Here is a 15,070-nt window from a genome sequence, read left to right on the forward strand (position 1 = left end):
CACATCTAACCCATCACCCATGCTGACAACCCTACTGTACCTTGTGATCACGTTCCCACTGAGCTCCCAAGTTGTCTTAGAGCCCCTGAGAGCTCTGCAATAATATTAAAACCCACGGCTGGGTTTTCTGCTTCCTGTAGCAACATTCTGTAGACTTGGCAGGGTCTTTCCCAACACCGCTTCTGTTCTGTTTTGGGGTTCCACCCAGACCAGTGACGGGTTGTGTCACTGCCTGTCTGGCATAACTCTGGGTGCCTTAAATGCTCTGTTCATGCAGCTCACTGCCTGGACACCAACAGCCAGCAGACAAGCGTGCAGGGCACGGCACGGACACCAAGAGCCAACACACAAGCATGCAGGGCACAGCCTGGTTTCTACCCTTCGTTAGTGTTTCAAAGTGACCCCAACACTCCCAGTCCTAAATTTCCCAGAACTGTTTCCCTGGTGTGCCTAGGCCTCTCCTGGGACACTCACTGAAATGATTGCTGCTACTGTCAAGAGAGGAACCGCAGCTTGGTCTCTTGCCTGGTGTTACAGTCCCTCCAGTTCAATCAAAGCACCAGACTGGTTTAGATAAAAAGTAAAACCGTTTATTCAGTTACAAAGCCAGGTTTGAAGTAAGTTCAACTACAAAGGGCAAAGATAAAAGGGCTACAAGAAGCTAAAATTTGGCTTAACAAGCCACAGTCTTTGTTCAAGGTAATTTCCTCACCAAGCTTCCTTTTCCAGGGATGGCTGGCTGGCTCTGAGCCGGGATCCCCCAGCGTCCCAGGCGCTGGTTTGCTTTGTCGCCTCAGGTGAAGGATAATGGAGGGTTCTCTGCCCCTCTCTTATAGTGCAGTAAACCTTTGAAAAGTGTCTCTCATAGTCACTGACCCTTCCTGTGGGTACAGGCTCAATCTTCTGCTGAGCTTCTTACATGCTCACCTTTTCCCCACTTGCTCTCTGGACGGCTTTGTTTGCCTGCCACGCAGATGTGCTTTTCTTTGTCTTTGGTCACACCTTGCTCCAGTTACATGGAGACCCAGTCAAGCTGGCGGAACCACATTCCTTTTTCTGAGGGGGGGCGGGACGGGACCGGTTTATTAACTCTCCTTGACATGCCTAGTTTAAATACATTTGAGTCATGAATTCAGCACTGCTGTATAAGCTTTTGCAAGTTGGTCATACAGCCATCAGAATATTACTGATATGGTGAGTAATTAGTTGTCCAAGGGCATATTTCATGCCACCTTTTGGGTAAATATCATGACACCAGCGTGTTAGGTGTAGTGCACATGTCAGGCCTGTTGAGTAGCTGACACAGAGAAGTGAACCACCAACGGGCCGCTGGGTGACAGCCTCCCATCAGGAATTCAGTGTTCTTTGTCCAGGGCCACGCACCTCCTCTTCCTTTGAATGTGGTGGCCTGGTATAGCTGGCTTTTCTCAAGGGCTCATACTGAGTGCACTGGGTCTTAGCAGCTCATCATGTTTGGCTCCCAGTAATTGAACAAAGACTGAACTTGCCGTGCTGTGCTATGTGGAGAGCACACGGGAGTGCTGTGCTGTGCTACATGGAGGGCACACACAGTGTCGTGACCCATGGGAGTGCAGCAATTTCAAAGGAATCTTGCAAGCAAACAATTGTCCACACAACCAACAATATACAATGGTAACAGCAGCTTGTATGTGGAGTGTAGTCAAACCAGAAGGAGCTGGCCCTAACCTCCTCAATGTATCAATGACAGGGCAGCTTTCCTGGGCATTGAAATTATTTCAGAATCAATCTCTTGGGCCATGTAACACAGAATATTATTAAACCTACAGCCACCCACCCATCCAAACCAACTTCATAGACATATTCTTTACTCGTGACCATCCTTAGGATGGGTGACAGAATTCCCTGAAGTTCAGACAGAGCCATGACACGTGACTGGCAGCCCTGGCCTGCCAAAGGGGCTAAATGGAGGTGCCTGCAATGCGGTTTAAAAGAGTGAGTCAGCAAAGCCAACACCACTCCTGAGTTCTCATCGGGGTCACCAACAGTGCAGCAGATGATTCCACGGCTGCCTCAGCTTCCTCACCCTGGAAGGCCCAGAGAGGATGGGGCAGGCTGGATCTCCCTGCTGTGGACTCCTGGGTTTGGAGAGCTGCAGGGGATTTTGCTAGAAGTAGCTCTGAGACGGCCACAGTTTAGAGGCCACCACTCTCTGAGCAGCAGTAAGAAGTCTTCCCAGGTGGCCCTTCAGCACATGACAGCACAGTGAGCCCGCCCTGTGGGGATCCTTGTATTGAGATCTGTGCACAGCAATTACTTTTCTTCAGCTCATTCTTGTTCTTAGCTAGACTATTGGTCCAAGAGCCATGCAGACACGGACACACCCACGACCCTGTCAGCCAGTCTGGGATGGGATGGTGATTCCATTGATGGCTTCCTTTTGATCCATTTAACAATGATGACACATTGCAGATGTGCAGGGCGCTCTGGAGCCATGCAGCATATGCACCTTGGCAAGACGAGCTTTCACTGCTGATTACCCTGGGAAGGTTTGTAGTCTTTCTCATCTCTGTGAAAGCAGCAGTTCATGACACCCAGCTATTTGCCTGCAGTCCAGACTTCAGACTGAGCCGAAGCCAGGAGTGCCATGTCGGAGCTTTTAGATATATTGATTGGTTCATGTTTTTATGCCTCAGAATTACAGGCATTTACTTACACAGACCATGTCACAGTTTCTCTTCTCTGCTCCTTGTAAAAATTAGTTTGCTAATGAAATAAAGTAAGAATAAATGCAAAGTCTCTGCACTTTCTCCAGAGAAAGTAAAACCCAAGGCCTAGCACTAGCAACAGAAATATTGATTAGGAAACAAATCACAGAACTTGACAGAAAATGAAGGCAGGGAATGGAAGACAGTGATGGAGATGGTGTTGCAGGCAGAGAAGAAATAGGATGAAATGTACTCCAGTGCATGGGCCAGGGAAAAACTTGTATCCCACTTGAGCCCTGGCTGGATTTCTTTGGTGCAGAGACCTTTTTCCCATTGGAACTGTCAAAGAGGCCAACCTTCAAACATCCCCTCAAGAGCAAAATTCCCATGGCTCTCGTTACTGACTCATTTAAAGATTTTTGGGGGACAGTCCTCCCACCTGCCTGGGGGAGTGAGCAGAGGGAGGGAAACTACTGGAGATTAACTGGATTTGGGTGGTACACAAGGGTGGAACCAGGTGCTACTTGATCCTAGGCCAAGGAACCACTGAAGGTGGAACCACTGAAGGCCCCATTATCCCAGGAAAACCCCCTGGGGACTGAGATGGGAATAGACTCCCTGTGGGAAGACTCCGACTGTTATGCTGATATAGCTGCTAATCCTCACTAACACTTTAACACTCAGTTCGCCTTTTAATTAATGTGCCATTGATTAAATTCATAAGATAAATTGTAATGGAAAAGTCTCATTAAAGTTATATCAAATGCAGGATCGAGCAGCTGTCAGCTCTAAATTTACCAGAGACCAGAGCTAGGGCTTGGATCTCATTTAACTGCCGCAGACTCAGGTGATGCCTTCCTAACTGCTAGGGTGGGTTTGCACTACCTGTCGGTCCTGGCAAAGCCTGGCATGGCAATGTATAGCCCTTAGCATGAATTACTGGACCATGTACCAGTGCACCCACAGTGCAAGGGAGGGCTAGCAGCATGAGTCCCTCAGCAGCCCAGAGTCCCTACGTGTGGGAGCAGAGAGAGAGATATGGTTTCGCAGGCCTGCCCGTCCCAAGAATGTTTGTTAAAAACCAGTAGCTAGTGCCATTCAAGACAATGTATGTATGTAACCTGCGGTGGGAGAGCATGGGACTCATATTAGAGCTCAGTGAATAACTGACTTTTTTCAGATCTCTGCAAGTTCCAAAAATTTGAAAAAACCCACAAAAATATGGTTCTGCTCAAGCTGAATCCAAAAATTCCAGTGGATCAAAAATTTCCATTGTTTGGATTGACCCCAAATGCTTTGTTTTCAGGCATTGTAAAAGGGCTAGATTCACACAATGGCCAGCGGAGGAGGACTCCTTCTTACAACTTTTATCCCAGACGTTAGGAGAATGGGTCTGATGCCCCCACTCCACTTGAGGTGGGCTAGAGATTTGAACTCAGGTCTCCCCCCTTTACAGAAAAGGGCCCTAGCCACTGACGCAGGGCTCTCTAGGTAGCGGCTGCTGAACCTTTCCCACTGTGTATAAATATTTATTGGAGCAGGGACTTGAGTCTCATCTATTGCTAGGTGAGTGCCCTAACCACTGGGCTATGGAGTCGGTCTGTGCTGGTCTCTCTCTCTCACCCATTGACTATTCAAGCATAGGCAGCCGGTGACCCGGTTGGTGGGGGAGGCTAGACCCCGAACCTTCCCCTTGTGCCCAAGGCCCCACCCCTCCTCTTCTGCCCCTCTCTCCTGCAGGATCCCAGAGCACCCCCGCCAGCCCCAGAGCACCGGGCAGGACGGTCCTAGCACCAGCTGCCTTGAGTCCCTGCAGGAGGCAAGCCAGCCAGCTCCAGCCAGGGCAAAGTGCTGGGAACCTCAGGAGGGGGCCTGGCTTGGGGGTGGAGCGTGGGCGGGGCAACGCTAGGCTGTTTGGGGAGGCACAGCTTCCCCGTGCCTACGATACCCGCCGCCCATGTTATTCGAGTATGTTGTACGAAGTGACAGTGTTTCATAAGAACGGCCACACAGGGTCAGACGAAGGGTCCATCTAGCCCTGTGGCCTGTCTGCTGACAGTGGCCAGTGTCAGGTGCTTCAGAGGGAATGAACAGTTTCAACAGGAGAGACTGAGAAAGTCCCACACCAAGATATCCTGTAGCCTGGTGGTAAGCACACTCCAAGTGCATTTTCCACCCTACAGCAGGGGGAATTGAACTTGCATCTCCTACATTGCAGGTGAGTGCGCTGACCACTCAGTGTAAAGGTGGTAGGAAGTCAGATCCTACTCCAGCCATCTGGTGAACGGCACTTAAGCCCCTTGTGACTCCAGCCTGATTTTTGGGGGGGGGCCCAAATTATTCAGCAAATTTGTGTCAAATTCACAAATAGTTTTGGGTTGATTTTTCAGCTAATAAACCATATTTTTCTGAAAAATAATGCTTTGCTCTACTCTTGTTCCCTCCACTGTTTGGTTCATGCGAGAGGCTTGTGAGCCTGCTACTGGTTGCAACTAGGGGCACTAGGGCGAGATTTTTACAGGTATTTAGGCACCCAAAGATGCAGTTAGTCACCTAATGGGATTTTCAAAAGTGCCTAAGCCCCTAACTCCTATTGAAATCAAGGGGAGTTCATAAGAACACAAGAACGGCCATACTGGGTCAGACCAAAGGTCCATCTAGCCCAGTATCCTGTCTTCCGACAGTGGCCAATGGCAGGTGCCCCAGAGGGAATGAACAGAACAGGTAATCATCAAGTGATCCATCCCCTGTCACCCATTCCAGCTTCTGGCAAACAGACTAGGGACACCATCCCTGCCCATAATAGCCATTGATGGACCTATCCTCCATGAATTTATCTAGTTATTTTTTTAACCCTGTTATAGTCTTGGCCTTCACAACATCCTCTGGCAAAGAGTTCCACAGATTGACTGTGAGTTGTGTGAAAAAATTTAAGTTAGGCACTTAAATGCTTTTGAAAAAAATCCCACTAGGTACCTATCAGCATCTTTAGGTGGCTAAATACCTTGAAAACTCCAGCCTCGGGGGGTAGTGGCTCCCACTCCTCATGTGATGTAGGGCCTAGTTTAAATCTTGCTGTAGGGTCAGTTATGTTCCGTGGGTGCCCACCCCTCAAGTCTCCATTTAACAGGGTGTCTAAGGCCTCTCATTAGTGGAGGGTGCGAGGTGCTGAAGCCCTGGCCATCTGCTCCTGCTGAATGACTCCTACCACAGGATGTATATGAGCAAGCCAACGAGGCAGAAAGCCAGAGTCAGGACAATGAAGAAAATGGCAGCGACCCAGAGCCCATACTGCTGCCCTTTCACTTGCTCTGGAGCCTCCGCCGGGATCATGTTGGTGAGGTTCAGCATGTAGCCCAGGGTCCAGCCAATATCCGTGTTTGCTGCCTGCCCAAGGAAAGAGCACCCTGGTATTAAGGGGATGATCAGTCCCCAAGAGGTGTGAGCTACTAATAGGGAGGGATAGCTCAGTGGTTTGAGCATTGGCTTGCTAAACCCAGCATTGTGGAGTTCAATCCTTGAGGGGCCCACTTAGAGATCTGGGGCAAAAATCTGTCTGGGGATTGGTCCTGCTTTGAGCAGGGGGTGGGACTAGATGACCTCCTGAGGTCCCTTCCAACCCTGATAGTCTATGATTCAATTCCCACACAGAGATGGGGATGCCCAGATTCCTGACCTGCAGTGTGCATCGTATGCTGCCTGAGCATCACTGGCATGGGCACAAGGAACAAAGGCTGTTCTTGCTCTGCAGAACACAGACTGTGGCAGCAAAACACCTTCCCAGCTCTTGGCTTCCAAACCCTGCCATGGGGCACAGGGGATCTGGACCCTCTTTCTCATCATTGTGGGTCCTCATCATAAAACCACCTCATGATTTTTGCCACAACTGCGCACAGTCCATCAGCCCTCGCTGAAATGCAGCAGGGACCCAGAATCGCAGGACTGAGGTGCACTGGCAGAGCTGTGGGCTGGAAGAGCAGGAGCATAGTCACTGCAGTGCATCGTTAAGGCTGGAGAGGAGCAGGCATGGACTAGCAGGGGTGGCAGCCATGCCCTTCGGCCCCAGAGGTGAGAGCACTTGTGCCCCCAACTGAGCCGTGCTGATTCCAAGCAGGTTGATGTGAGATTCTTCCTCCTAGCCTCTGCACTCAGACTCTCGCTTACCTTCATCTGGAACTTGATGCTGCTCCAGCTGGTTTGGTTGAATTTGTAGGCATCGAGCAGGAGCACCAGGATGTAGTTGGCGTTGGCACAGTACTCTCGCAGCCACTGATCTTTCTCTTTGGGGTAGCTGGATTTCAACTGGGGGTAAACAATCAGCACAGGGGAGAGAAGGGACATTAACACCAGCAGCATGACAGGAGCTCTGAGCCTACAGCAGGGGCAGACTGTGTCCTGGCAGCTCCCTGACAGTCTGAGGTGTGGAGGGAGGGATTGATGGCCCACATCTCTCCAGGATACAGAGACAGGTGCTTGCTCATGGACCAGGCAGGTATTTCCTAGCTCATCAAATGAGCTGTGATCGAGCAACTGGGCTGGCTGCCCTACCCCAATGTTAATCATGTACAACATGGCCATGACCTCATTCTCTGTCCCCAGCGGGACCAATGTCCAGTCTGCCTCTACACTGCCCTGCTCTCCCCAGACAGGGGGCTGTGCGCCCACCCCAACAACACCCGCCCTTCTGTAGGCTGGATCTGCGCTGAGAGCGTCCCTGTGCGCCAGGCCAGACGGGGGGGGGGGGGGGGGGGGAGGGGGTTGTACAGCACAGCAGCTGGGTACATGCGACCTCAGCAGTGAAAATTCCTCTGGTGCTGACTGGCTGTTCCCACTCCTCGGCCCTGTGTGGGAGTGACATTGGTCATCCTGGGGAAGCTGCAGGACGTTTTCTGCAGGAGGGAGATGGTGCTTTGGGTAGTTTTGTCCCCTCCCCTTGATTTAAATTAATCACTCAGGACCATTTCACTCCTGATGGTGGCCAGCTGGGAGCCCATCAGCATGGCTTCTGGCTGCCACAAAGGGTACCACGGAATGACAGGATGTGCTGCCTCCCACCAGAGTGGGAGCGTGCTGCATCCACAGGGCTTCAGGCTCCTGCCAGCCTGGGGAGAGTGGCTGGGCCTAGGAACTGAGCCTGCACCCCTGTGGGCAGCTCAGAGCAGAGATCACTAGCCCTCTGACTATTCCCAGGGCATTGAGCTTGGTGATACCACCTACCCCTTCAACAACCCTGGCCTGCCTTGTGCTGTGGGGCCTCCCCTGGGAGAGTTCCCTTCCCCCTCCCCTCTTAGGACCCTTGGCTTTGCAATCCCCCCTGCCTGTTCCCCTGTAGCCTCCATCCCCCCTCACAGCACGTACGTCTGTCCAGTTTCTCGCACAGAACTTCTGGACAGTGTCCTCGACAATGGCCAGGGGCTGGCCACTGGTCAGGTTGAGGAAGCTGAAGGTGTAGTAAAAGGCAGAGAAGGCCTGAAAAGCAAGAGACCAACAGGTTAATAGGAGGCCTGAGCATGGACTCCATTGTTGGCTTGACTTTGAGGAATATGATCTTGTGCATAAAGTACCAGCCTGCAAACTGTGCTCTACCACTTCTCCCTTTTACGAGCTCAGGGAAATCCAGGCTAGGGTTGCCACCTTTCTCATGGCTGGTAACCAGACCCCTGAGGCCCCGCCCCCTTCTCTGTTCCTTCTCCCGAGGCTCCTTCCCCATCACAGGCTCCTCTCCCTCCCAGCCCTGGAGGTGCCACTTCTGAGGTACATCTCCCACACATCCTAGGGGTAAATAAGCACAATGTGCACCCCCATGGGGGGATTTTCATTTACACACACACACACACACACACACACACACACACACACACACACAGATTTGCTTCGTTAGCAAACCCGTTCTGGGGAGCATGGGAAGGGAGCTCCCTGTTTTGCACATACAGCTGGGGTGAAAGGGAGGACTGCTCGCTATATTTACATGGATGCTCCAATTGGGGGACAGTGTCCCCTTATTTGCACTGGTACCTAAGAGAGAAGAAGGTCCCACCCCTTGCATGCACAGTGGGAGTGTGCAAGGAAGAGAAACAGGTGCTCCCCCATTTGCAGCACACCTGCCTGAGAGAAGAAGAGGAGAGCACTTCCCCCCACTTGTTGCACACCCACCCACTTCCCGCACCCTGTCAAATTCCAGACTGAGAAACTTTCCAAACTTTCCCCAGTTGGGCTGTCTGGAGTGGGTGGGACAGGGAGAGCTGTAGGCTGTGATTGGTTTGGCGGGCAGGGTGCAGGGCTGTGATTGGCTGGGCTCTGTCCCCCTCCTCCTGAGGGTGGCGAGCGTTCACTGGGTAAGCGTCTGTCTGTGAGTTAAATTCAAATCAGCAGTGAGTGACTAGGGCTGCCATCGTGGAAAACAGATTAAAAAAAACGGACATTGGGGCTCGTGAAATGGCACCTGACACACAACATAAGAACATAAGAATGGCCCTACTGGGTCAGAGCAAAGGTCCATCTAGCCCAGTATCCTGTCTTCCGACAGTGACCAGTGCCAGATGCCCCAGAGGGAATGAATAGAACAGGAAATCAGCAAGTGATCCATCCCCTGTCACCTATTCCCAGCTTCTGGCAAACAGAGGCTAGGGATATCATTCCTGCCCATCCTGGCTAATAGCCATTGATGGACCTATCCTTGATGAATTTATCTAGCTCTTTTTTGAACCCTGTTATGGTCTTGACCTTCACCACATCCTCTGGCAAGGAGTTCCACAGGTTGACTGTGCACTGTATGAAGAAATACTTCCTTTTATTTGTTTTAAACCTGCTGCCTATTAATTTCATTTGGTGACCCCTAGTTCTTGTGTTATGAGAAGTAGTAAACAACACTTCCGTATCTACTTTCTCTACATCAGTCATGATTTTATAGACCTCAATCATATCTCCCCTTAACCGTCTCTTTTTCAAGCTGAAAAGTCCCAGTCTTATTAATCTCTCCTCATATGGAAGCTGTTCCATACCCCTAATATTTTTTGTTGCCCTTTTCTGAACCTTTTCCAATTCCAATATATCTTTTTTGAGATGAGGCGACAACATCTGCATGCAGTATTCAAGATGTGGGCGTACCATGGATTTATATAGAGGCAACATGATATTTTCTGTCCTATTTTCTATCCCCTTCTTAATTATTTCCAGCATTCTGTTCGCTTTTTTGACTGCTGCTGCACACTGAGTGGATGTTTTCAGAGAACTATCCACAATGACTCCAAGATCTCTTTCTTGAGTGGTAACAGCTAATTTAGACTCCATCATTTTATATGTATAGCTGGGGTTATGCTTTCCAATGTGCATTACTTTGCATTTATCAACATTAAATTTCATCTGCCATTTTGTTGCACAGTCACCCAGTTTTAAGAGATTCTTTTGTAGCTCTTCGCAGTCTGCCTGGGTCTTAACTATCTTTAGTAATTTTATATCATCTGCAAATTTTGCCACCTCACTGTTTACCCCTTTTTCCAGATCATTGATGAATATGTTAAATAGGACTGGTCCCAGAACAGACCCCTGGGGGACACCACTATTTATCTCTCTCCATTCTGAAAACTGACCATTTATACCTATCCTTTGTTTCCTATCTTTTAACCAGTTACCAGTCCATGAGAGCTCCTTCCCTCTTATCCCGTGGCAGCTTACTTTGCGTAAGAGCCTTTGGTGAGGGACCTTGTCAAAGGCTTTCTGAAAATTTAAGTACACTATATCCACTGGATCCCCTTGGTCCACATGTTTGTTGGCCCCCTAAAAAATTCTAGTAGATTGGTGAGGAATGATTTCCCTTTACTAACACCATGTTGACTCTTCCTCAACAAATTATGTTCATCTATATGTCTGACAATATTGTTCTTTATTATAGTTTCAACCAGTTTGCCCGGTACTGAAGTCAGGCTTACAGACCTGTAATTGCTGGGATCACCTCAGGAGCCCTTTTTAAAAATTGCCATCACATTAACTATCCTCCAGTCATCTGGTACAGAAGCTGATTTAAATGATAGGTTACAGACTACAGTTAGTAGTTCTGCAATTTCACATTTGAGTTCTTTCAGAACTCTTGGGTGAATACCATCTGGTCCTAGTGGATAAAAATTTATCAATTTTTTCCAAAACCTCCTCTAATGATACCTCAATTTGGGACAGTTCCTCAGATCTGTTTCAGAGTTCCTCAGATCTGTCACCTAAAAAGAATGGCTCAGGTCTGGGAATCTCCCTCACATCCTCAGCCATGAAGACCGATACAAAGAATTAATTTAGTTTCTCCGCAATGGCCTTATTATCCTTGAGTGCTCCTTTAGCGCCTTGATTGTCCAGTGGCCCCACTGGTTGTTTAGCAGGCTTCCTGCTTCTGATGTACTTAAAAATTTTTTTTGCTATTACTTTTTGAGTCTTTGGCTAACTGTTCCTCAAATTATTTTTTGGCCTTCCTAATTGTATTTTTACATTTCACTTGCCAGTGTTTATGCGCCTTTCTATTTTCCTCACTAGGATTTAACTTCCACTTTTTACAGGATGCCTTTTTGCCTCTCACTGCTTCTTTTACTTTGTTGTTTAGCCACGGTGGCTCTTTTTTGGTTCTCTTACTATGTATTTTAATTTGGGCTATACATTTAAGTTAAGCCTCTATTATGTGTGACAGACCCAGACCAGTGGGGTACAGGAGTCTGGTAGACGGCAAATATACAGGTCACTGGATGAGTAGTTTTCTGTTCCCTGAGTGACCAGAGCAGGGGCTGCACTAGAGTAATCAGGAACCTGCTAGAACCAGTTCAGGCAGGCTAATTAGGACAGCTGGAGCCAATTAAGAAGAAACTGTTAGAATCAATTAAGGCAGGCTAATCAGGGCACCTGGGTTTTTAAAAAGGAGCTCACTTCAGTTTGTGGTGTGAGTGTGAGGAGCTGGGAGCAAGAGGCGCAAGGAGCTGAGAGTGAGAGGGAGTGCTGCTGGAGGACTGAGGAGCACAAGCGTTATCAGACACCAGGAGGAAGGTGCTGTGGTGAGAATAAGGAAGGTGTTTGGAGGAGTCCATGGGGAAGTAGCCCAGGGAGTTGTAGCTGTCATGCAGCTGTTACAGGAGGCACTATAGACAGCTGCAGTCCACAGGGCCCTGGGCTGGAACCTGGAGTAGAGGGCGGGCCCGGGTTCCCCCCAAACCTCCCAATTGACCTGGACTGTGGGTTCTTCCAGAGGGGAAGGTCTCTGGGCTGTTCCCCAACACTCATGGTGAATCTCTGAGGCAAGAAAATCTGCCAATAAGCGCAGGACCCACCAAGATAGAGGAGACACTTTGTCACACTGGTGTCAGCAGTGGGATCTTGAGGTGCACAGCGCAGCGGAAGAAGGATGGTGATTAAAAAAAAAAAGAAAAAAGAAGAGAGGGTTTTTTTTTTTTCACCACAATGGATGATGTAGTGCGGGCACTGATACAAGCTATGGCGGCCCAGCAGGAGGCTACCCGTGTCCAGGCAGCCGCCCAACAGGAGGCAGTGCCACTGCAGCAAGAGACTAATCGCCTGCTGATGGACCAGGCTGCTCAAGACCGAGCTATGTTGCGGGAACTGGTAACCAGGTAAAGTCCCTTACAGAGCTGAATCGTGGCCATGATGGGATGCGGCTCATACTGGCCAGCCATTGGCTGCAGAAAATGACACGAGAAGATGATGTAGAGGCATACCTTCTGGCCTTTGAGAGGACAGCCCTATGGGAGGCCTGGCCTCGAGATCAGTGATCTGGCATCCTTGCCCCATTCCTGTGTGGGGAGGTCCAGAAGGCCTACCATGATCTGCCTGAAGAGGCTGCGGCAGACTACCCCCAGCTGAAAGCAGAGATCCTGGCCAGATCTGGGGTAATGACAGCAGTGCAGGCCCAGCAGTATCATGGTTGGAGGTACCAGGAAGACAAAACCCCACAGTTCCAATTGTATGACCTCATTCATCTTGCACAAAAGTGGTTGCAAACAGAGTCCCGGAGTCCGGAAGAGATACTAGTGGTTCTGGTCATCGACCGATACATGAGGGGACTACCACCAGACCTTCGTGCCTGGGTAAGCCAGAACGAACCCTCTACCTATGACGAGATTGTCGCCCTGGTAGAGAGGCGAAGGACAGCGAGGGAGCTGACCCGACCAGTTAAGGAAGAGGCACCCTTGGTTAAACTAGCAGCACCAAGCCCTAAAGTTCGGGTGACTGGGCCACCAGGAGGGCCCAGGTGGAAAAAAAGAGAGGCTGAAGGCCCATCAGAGGCCACAAAGAGTCAGAGCACTGAGGGAGAAGAGGATCGTGATGTTAGACTGCCCAAACCAAGAGACCGGGGAACGCCTAGGGCTCCATACAGATGTTATGCCTGCGGGGAGTGGGGACACATAGCTGCACAGTGTCCCAGTGCTGAGGAGCCTATGCAGTGTAACCTGGGGAACTGGGCAGATCCATGCTCCCTAATCCACCTTGTGGGGTGTCCAGACCAGTGAAACTAAATGGGATAGGGACCACGGCACTGATTGATTCAGGGAGTGCTATCACGCTTATCTCAGGAAAGTTTGTGAAGCATAGTCAGCTGCTGCAGGCTAAACATACGGGGATAACATGTGTCCATGGGACAGTTGATTTTTACTGGGATGGTGGGGTAGTAACTGAGATCCAAGGGAACACTACTGAGGTAGCAGCAGGTGTAGTCCCTAAACTCCCATACCCAGTGCTCAGAGGGAGGGACTTCCCAGGGTTTGGAAACTTACTCCCAGTAGGGGGATTGGAGAAAGATGGGGACCCTAAAATTGGTGAGACAGCAGACTGTCAACCCCCAGTCGTCTCTGAAATATCCCCAGATTTGTTCTCCACTCCCAGACAGGATAGAAAAACAAAAAGGGAAAGAAGGGCAGCTAAGGCCTTGGGAACCCGAATACTGACCCAAAGCCAGAGGGTCGCTCTTGTAGGTAGGTGGACCCACGCAACTGAAAAGGAGGCCACGCAGGAGGGAGAAGCACCTGAGTCTGACCCCCACCCTAATGCTTCTGACCCAGTAAAGGCAACAGAGACTGGGCCCCTAGATCTTGGGCAGATTAGCCCCGGGAGAGGAAATTTTGGACGGGACCAGGCGAAAGACCCAACGTATGATAACATTAGGAAGGAGGTGACTGAAATAGATGGGGTCCCCATGGAAGGGAAAACCCAGGGATCAGGACCCTACTTCATAACAAAGAAGGATCTCTTATACCGGATTGCACCAATACAGGGGCAGAAGGTACAGCAGATCCTAGTACCTCAAAAACACCAGAACGCTGTATTAAGTCTTACTCATAGTCATCTTTTTGGGGGGCATTTGGGGGTAGAGAAGACCCTGGCACGAGTCCTACGATGGTTCTCCTGGCCCGGAGTACATGAAGAAGTGCAGAGGTACTGTGCCTCCTGCCCAGAGTGTCAGCTGCACAGTCCCTGTCCCCAGTTGAGGGCACCTTTAGTACCCCTTCCCATCATAGAGGTCCCCTTCGAGTGAATAGCCATGGACCTAGTGGGACCCCTGGAGAAGACGGCTCGAGGCCACCAATATATACTTGTTGTTTTGGACTATGCTACTTGCTGCCCAGAAGCCGTCCCCCTGCGGAACACGGCCTCTAAAACTATAGCCAAAGAGCTGGTGGGGATCTTTGCCCGAATGGGGCTACCGAAGGAGATATTAACTGACCAAGGAACCTCATTTATGTCGAAACTAATGAAGGACCTCTGTACGCTGCTCCATATACATACCCTGAGAACATCGGTCTACCATGCGCAGACTGATGGGTTGGTAGAAAGGTTTAACCGAACCCTCAAGGCTATGATAAGGAAGGTGGTAAGTCGGGACGGGAAGGATTGGGACACCCTACTACCCTACCTTATGCTCGCTATCCGGGAGGTACCTCAGGCCTCAACTGGGTTTTGCCCCTTTGAGTTATTATACGGGCATCACCCCCGTGGCATAGTAGATATCGCCAAAGAGATCTGGGAAGAGGAACCCAATGAGGGGAGAAATATAATAGAGCATGTAATGCAGATGCGAGACCGGATAGCCTGGGTTACCCCTATTGTACGGGAACATTTGGAGAAGGCACAGGAGGCCCAGCGAACCCATTACAATCGCCAGGCAAAAGTGCGACAGTTCCAACCAGGGGCTCGGGTTATGGTGTTGGTACCCACGGCAGAAAGCAAGCTTCTGAACCAATGGCAGGGGCCCTATGAGGTGGTTGAACCCGTGCGGGAAGTAACCTACAAGGTGCAGCAGCCAGAATGCAGAAAACAAGAACAGATTTATCACGTTAACCTTCTGAAACCCTGGCATGCACAATGGTCCAAAAAGACCTAACCCAGGAAAACAGGTGAGA

The 15,070-nt window shown here is 50.0% G+C and overlaps 1 protein-coding gene across 2 annotated transcripts in view; it reads right to left on the reverse strand.

Annotated features, from left to right (window-relative positions):
* Nucleotides 1–568: 568 nt before the first annotated feature.
* The window catches only part of LOC128825150 (ectonucleoside triphosphate diphosphohydrolase 8-like), a 69,414-nt gene continuing 54,912 nt past the window's right edge, over nt 569–15,070 (reverse strand). For both annotated transcript variants that reach the window (XM_054007310.1, XM_054007309.1), the window contains exons 8-10: nt 8,046–8,156; nt 6,852–6,989; nt 569–6,074 (exon numbers count right to left, since the gene is read on the reverse strand). In XM_054007310.1, coding sequence (XP_053863285.1) covers nt 5,892–6,074; nt 6,852–6,989; nt 8,046–8,156 — 432 coding nt within the window. In that variant the 3' untranslated portion in view covers nt 569–5,891. The remainder of the gene's footprint in view (nt 6,075–6,851; nt 6,990–8,045; nt 8,157–15,070) is intronic.

This window comes from Malaclemys terrapin, chromosome 17, assembly GCF_027887155.1.
Source record: "Malaclemys terrapin pileata isolate rMalTer1 chromosome 17, rMalTer1.hap1, whole genome shotgun sequence".
Classification (NCBI taxonomy): Eukaryota; Metazoa; Chordata; order Testudines; family Emydidae; genus Malaclemys; species Malaclemys terrapin.